At 42.5% G+C, this 6,844-nt stretch overlaps 1 protein-coding gene across 1 annotated transcript in view; it reads right to left on the bottom strand.

Annotated features, from left to right (window-relative positions):
* Positions 1–6,199, bottom strand: part of CACNA2D3 (calcium voltage-gated channel auxiliary subunit alpha2delta 3) — a 582,709-nt gene extending 576,510 nt beyond the window's left edge. The window contains exons 1-2 of the mRNA XM_087923863.1: positions 5,342–6,199; positions 4,611–4,692 (exon numbers count right to left, since the gene is read on the bottom strand). Of these exons, the coding sequence (XP_087779989.1) occupies positions 4,611–4,692; positions 5,342–5,460 (201 nt within the window). The 5' untranslated portion in view covers positions 5,461–6,199. The remainder of the gene's footprint in view (positions 1–4,610; positions 4,693–5,341) is intronic.
* Between the last annotated feature and the right edge of the window lie 645 nt (positions 6,200–6,844).

Below are 6,844 nucleotides of genomic sequence, written 5' to 3' on the forward strand. Positions count from 1 at the left end.
TCAGATAAGCTTAAAACTAGCTAGGGTTGCACTTTATTCAAAGATATCGCCAACATCTTTACAAGACATGTTGAGGCACATTGTATGAATGCAACCAGTATGTAAACGGAACTTTGCTAACTTTTATCTTTGTTATTTTGGTTGGTAAATTCAATAAGGAAGATGTTGTTTTTGTTTTTAATATTTAAACTTGATGAAACTTTGCCAGATTCTTCTAATGGCTCTCCCGTGATGCGAAATAACAAAAGAAAGCCAATCAAATCACTTCCTCTACCTGCAAAAGTCTCTCCTGGATCTTTTTTAAGGACACTAAAAAAATTATTTTAAAGACATCTAACTTGAAAACATGATATATTTTGTCATATGCTTCCCCAGGGACAGTCCTGTTAACTCCAGAAAGCCTATAGTAGTGGATTTAATTTTGTTGATACTGTCTTGAAAGCAGCCTTATCAGCAGCATACAGCAGTGCCTGCACCAGGCAGACACCTGCAGTGCAGACCTTAGCTTAGGCAACACCCTCCATAGCAGGCAGGGAAATACCCCCCCTCCCCAAAAAGCCCCTCTTCATGCGCAAAGACAACTGTCTGATGTAGATGATTAATGTGTGCTGCATTGGCCCATGATAGGGCGATGGCAGAATTCTTGAATAGCTTTTCAGAAATAATTGATTTCATTTGAGGTATGAATGCAATGAGCCCATTCCATACCTAGGGAAAAGAAATAAAGGTGGAGGATTCTACCCTATCAAAGTATCAGTATGTATATGTGTTCGAAAGTCTACAAATGAAATGTGAGAAAAAGAGGCATAGTTAAAGAAATATATGAAATACACATGAACTACCATTCTTTATATATAATTTTTAAACTTAAGAAAATGTAAACAATTTCTACCTCTTCTCGCATTTTATAGCTATTGCTCAAACAGATGACTGTTTGCCAGAAAAGCAATTCCTGATAAATTGTAACTGAAATGCTCATAAACCTCTGGATCACAGATAATAGTTAATATTCAGACCCATCTGACAGCAGGCAAAATAGCAACCTCCCATATCTTTAAATCCTTCCTTTAATGCAGAAAGCACTATCTATTAGAGTGAAGTATTGTAATGCAACCTTATTGTCATTCAAATCTTCAATATCCACAAAGAGCCCAATTCTCTGAGAAGTTCACTTATATAACTGAAAAGAATGAGAATGCACCTGTATAACTGAAAGATTATTATGCATGTTGATTTATGCCTCATACTTGGGAAATACAGCATTTTAAGGTGTGTTAGTCTGAAAGAAATACATTTTCAAAATATACATAAAGTGTAAACTTGACTGTAAATAAAACAGCTCCATACTTAATTTAAACCTAACTACAGTGTTTGGCAAGTCAAGATGATTCCTCACTCAACTAAGCAGGTAGACAATTTATTTTATGGTGCCAAATCTAAATGACAATTGAAATTGAAATTTCACCAAACTTACTTGGATTATAGAAGCTGATGTAAATGGAGATATTTCTTTTTTAAAGCATGAAAATGCACTGGCTGAAAAGGAATCCTTCTTGAACTCTCCTACTGAATTCAGGACTGTTATGAATACTTTTGGATTTAATCAAAAGACACTACTATCAAAGGATAATGGTCCTTTGCATGAGTGTAGAGGAAACAGAAGGATTGGAATAAGAAAATATTTAGGGTAGCCGAGAATACAGCCTATACAGATTGAGACAAGCCTAATCATAAAGTAGGCCATTAATAGAAAGTAATGTAAATGGGGTGCCTAGCATTGATAAGAGTGCTTTGAGGACTTAATTCTTCTCTTTGTATCCTCCAGGTTTTGAACTTTAGTATGCTAAAAACAAAATAAAATCTGCTAAAATATGCAAATTTTATTTTCAAATAAGTAGATTCAAATAAAGATTATTATGTCCAAAATATTTTGCTTGTTGCTCCAAAACAAGTAATGAGAGGTGTCTTCTCAAGTACTCTCTGCATTGCTTCTAGATTGGATAGCTACAGTGCTGCAGTATAGTGCTGTGTCTCACATATCGCTATCCACATTATCTTCCAATAATTTTAGCTTCTAAAATATAATATTACACTGTGGCTCCAAGTGAAATGCAAGATATCCACTAAAACCAAAGTACAAAATAATGTACCTCAGAGTGAGATCAAACCAAATTTATTTCCAAAGCCCTCTCTGCCTTTTATGAAAAAAGCACAAATACAAATTATAAGGTATGCTTATGAACAATTTAGTTATCTTGAAAATCAACTTGCATGGCCCACAGTATCACTTTAATTCTTTATTTGATTTTAAGACCCCTTGGATGTGATATCTGGAATTTCAGTATTTTCATTCTCATTATTCTTATTTTATAGGGGGAGAGAAAGAAAGTTACACTTGTGTTAATGTACAACAGTGTAAAACCAGATGTATCCTAGGCATCAGAATAGCACTGGGGAGAGTTTCACATTTCAGATTGTGCAATTGTGACATTGCAATAATAGTTTGATCCCTGCTGTTCCAGTGAATATTTATGGTTTGAAAGCTCCAATTCTGATACATCCAAAAAGACAATGCACATATTTTATATAGCAATGTTTAAAGTGTGATGATGAAAAAAAAAACTGTAACAGAGATCGGTTACCTTAGTTTTGCAGTTACAAAAATGTATAGATTGAATGCAGAAAAACTGACATTAAAATAAAATTGAATTAAATATCTGAGAGTACAGAACCAAAGACAAGGACACCATAAATATACCATCAGCTGTACAACCTTGAATACAAATAACCTCAGCATTTGTATTTCCTGTTTCATTTAGTTATAGTGTATCAACTTCAAAAACAAAAATCTCCAGATGGGAATTAAATACATACTGTCGAGCTGCTGAAAGACTGTCTAGCTAATGAAACTAAAAGATGATAAAGAAAATGTAAAGTGAGCATGGTAATAATTTCTAATTACAACACTGCAATACATCAACCAAAAGAAAGGCATCTGACTGCTACAAATATTCTACATATCAGGAGCTCTAAAGTAAATGGGAAAAGAATTATTATAAAGATAACTTTTTGCATTCTTGATTTGCTATGAAATGTGTAGAAAATGAACATTCAATGGTTAAACAGTTAGAAATTTTCCTTATAAAACACAGATTTTAAATCAAGGCAGAATTCCAAAATTAAAATTTTAATTGAAGATATATCCAGGAACAATATTTTATTAAGCTTGGTGCATCTTTCAATAATCTCAGACTTGGTTGTGATATTGAAATTTCCCATAGTGTAGTATATGTGTATATCCTGATTTAGAAGAGGTTTTCTTTCACAGCATGCAAAGACGACATTCTGATTATGAAGCAGATGTTATTTCAGATGCCCAAACATGATCCCACGGGGATTGAGAAAAGCACCTTAAATTATTTCAATGATACTTAAAAATCCCAGAAATTGCTATTGCCAATTATCCTAATCAAATCACCTTTGTGCTACAGAACAAAAACAAGGAGCCTTTGTGTTTTGTTTATTATGTTCCCACAATCATCATTAGGTTTACTGCATCAGCTACACTTACTGAATCATAAAAGTTTGTTGTTTGCCTCACCAATGCAATAGGGGAAAGCTTGTCATACAATTCCTCATGAATAAGAAAGTGTTTCAGCTCACTGATAGGAATTGTATTAGACTTTCCAGCAAAAACACATGGCCTATTGTTAATTTAAAGCTAAGCCTCTTTTTAAAAAACATTTTAAATTTGATCAAATCATTTCAGTCAAATGAATCTGAACTTTGCCGCTAAAGCTTATGTTTTGAAATCACATGAAACTGCAATTCTCAAACATTTTTAGTTTTCAACACCCCACTCCCCCCCCCATTTCTCATTTGTGTTGTATTCACCAACAGTTCTATTGAAACACATGTTAACTGAACAATGAACTTTCTGTATAAGGTTTGTTTTAAGTGAGCTCAGATGCAGCTTCTTATAAAAATAATGTTCTATCCTCCTTACTCATCAGACTTTTGGAGACTTAGCCCCATTTCTGAAGGTTTTGCATTATTTTACAACCTTATTATCCAGCTGTGCAGCCGAGCTGGGAGATAGCCACATTCATTTTCCTTATCTATAATGATGTGATACATCCCAACACTGACCTGAGATGTCTGCAAGAATAATAGTTTGGGGGGAAATTTTTTTAGTCAATTTTGTTGTTGTTGATACTGCAGAAAAGTACAGCTAAACAAAGCAGCATAATATTTCCAGTTTTTCTCCTTTCTCAAAAAAATCTCTGCATGTGTGGGATGAAAACAAGAGAAAAACTGAGGTTAACTTCCTAACCTGCAATCAAAACGAATACTGGCAACAGTCTAAATAGCTTCACCTGAGATAGTGAAAGTCATTGGGTGGGCTGTAATGTAAAAATAACCCCCACCCTTGATGAAATTTGTGGTTTGTGCCAGTGGAAAAGCGACAGCAGGCAGTTAAAAAGTGTTGTAGAAGGAACAGATGAAAATCTCCAGAGGAAGGCTGCTCTTCCTCTGGCTTGTCTAGTACCCAAATCCTCCTTCCTTTTCAGCATTCGTTTGAATTAACCTTAAACTAGAGGGATCCTTACCTTCTGCAGAAGTTGGGAACCTGAGTATTTCGCTGCAATGGATCTGATCTCCCCACCGAAGGCAGAGGCCCAGAGTTTTACACTACGGAGAAAAAAACAGGCAGAGAACATATATTGAAAAGGGAAATGTAATTACGCACTTCAGTAAACACCTCAGACAGGCAGACCCAGTTAAAACACGGCAGAGTCTGAACTGTCAGTTCCCAGATTTTCCCCTTTAAAACAACATGGTGGCGATTCCGAAGTGAAGATTTCCACCACCACCACCACCACCACCCCCCACCATCCCCGAGTCGAACTATTCTGCTAGGCAAGGCGTGAGTCAGATCTCTTTTGGCCAAACTTCAAGAGAAAGTTATCCGTAACGCACGAGAGGGAGAAACTGCAGGATATATACAGAGACGGGGTCTCTAAGATCAGCTTTTGCAAGATCGCTTATCCCCGAACACCTGAGATGAAACGGGACCGCAATGGAAGAAAAGCGGCTGGAGCCAGTCGGCGCCGCAGTCGAAAGTTCATCGCGGTGGAAAGCTTGCGATGAGAGGTTTGCCGCTCTCGTCCAGCCCAATTCCAAAAGCTGCCAACCGGGTCTCCTTGTCAGAAAGGCTGAGGGGAAGCCAGCGCAATGCCCGCCCACCCACCCCAGTCCAAAACTACGAGAAGTCTCTCCCCACCCATCCCAACCGTCGGTCGGCGCCGGCGGACTTTTCCATACAGCCTGCGACACTCACACAGACAAGGGGATCTGCTGCTCCGAACCGGCCCCTCCGGTGTGCCTGATGCTAGCCGCCGTCCAGATCAGAGCCAGGAAGGCAGGCAGAGTCCGCAGCTGGAGCCCGCTCTCCGGCATGGTTCTCCTTGCTCACTCGCGAGCTTCGGAAGCTTCTGCTTCTCCGTGGACTCCGCCGCTCGAAGGGGCTGGTTGCAGCAAGAGAAGGGAGCGAAAGCGGAGCAAAAGGCCGGCCGGGAAACAGTCACGGCACCATCTTTTTTGCACGGCTCCGAAGGAAAAGGAGAGTCGGCGGACCCGAAAACTTCGGCGCCCTTGGTGGTGGGTCCGGCGGCAGCACTGCGGCTCGCCCTCAACCGCCGCTCGGGCCGCCGAAACCTGACGGCGGACTCCAGGTGCTGCCGGACTTACTTCTCGGACCTCGTGCTGGTGAGGCAGGCGGGGCTTCGATGGGAGAGGGAAGAAAAGGGAGGGCTGTCGACGGGGCAAGCACTGGGGCAGGAGCGTCTCACCTTGCCTCTCCTCGCCGCGCTTCCCCACTCACTTTGGTCCGAAGGCAATGCCGCTCGAGGAGGGGGGGGGGTTCGCCTGCTTTTTGTATCGCGCGCCCGTGCGTGTGAGCGAGGGGGAGAGCGCGAGCCAGCCAGCCAGCCAGCGCGCCTTTTATTCACAGCGCCGCGAAGCTCCCGCGCAGTCTTGTTCTCGCCAGCGGCGAGAGCGGAGCGAAACTAAGCTGTCCAGGGAGCGGCGGCGTGCGCCGTCATGCAGCCCTCGCGGAAAAGAGGGAGCGGGAAGGGGGGGGCTGGAGGAGGAATCAGCCCGCCGAAGCTGGCGGGAGCTGAGTAAGTTCCGAGGCCAGACAGGTGGCCGGGTGGGTCCGCGCGGGTCTCGGCGGCAAAGCTGCAAAAAAGAAAAAAAGAAAAAGCGCGAGCGCCGCAAAGGCAGCCCCTGTCCCCGCTACGGGTTAGTTTCAGGCAGCGCGCGGCTGCGTGGCCGACAGCTGTTAACGCAGCCGTGGAGAGAGGGAAGGAGGGAGGGAGGCCTAAGTGGATCGCTTCACCTCTCCCGCCCGGAGAGTGGCCAAGTCGCAACATGGGAGGAGGAGGAGGAAGAGGCGAGGAAGGCGCGCACGCAAAGTCTCGGGCCCTGCCTTCCTGCGTCTTTCTTAGGGGTAACCTGCGGGCCGGCTTGTCCGGACTCGACCGTCTGGTCAACTCATAGCCTTGTCCTTGAGTAGTCCGGATGGGCCTCTCGCTTGAATCTTGGCTGCAATGAAGGCAGATCCGAGAGATCTGACTGAAATAGAGAGGTTGGCAGCGGGGGTGGGGGGGGTGGAAAGGGGGGTTGGAAGAAAGGAAATGCCGCACAAGGAAATCAATGCAAGTTTAAGTGGCTGCTGGAGCCGAGGAATAAATTATTAATTTGGCCTTGTGGAGGAATCCCCTTATTAAAGGATGAGCAAGATCTCAAGCTATTGCTTTTGCTACGAGGAGATGGGGAGCCG

The sequence above is a fragment of the Pseudonaja textilis genome, chromosome 2 (genome assembly GCF_049901715.1).
Source record: "Pseudonaja textilis isolate UNSWEBS1 chromosome 2, rPseTex1.2, whole genome shotgun sequence".
NCBI classification, from domain to species: domain Eukaryota; kingdom Metazoa; phylum Chordata; class Lepidosauria; order Squamata; family Elapidae; genus Pseudonaja; species Pseudonaja textilis.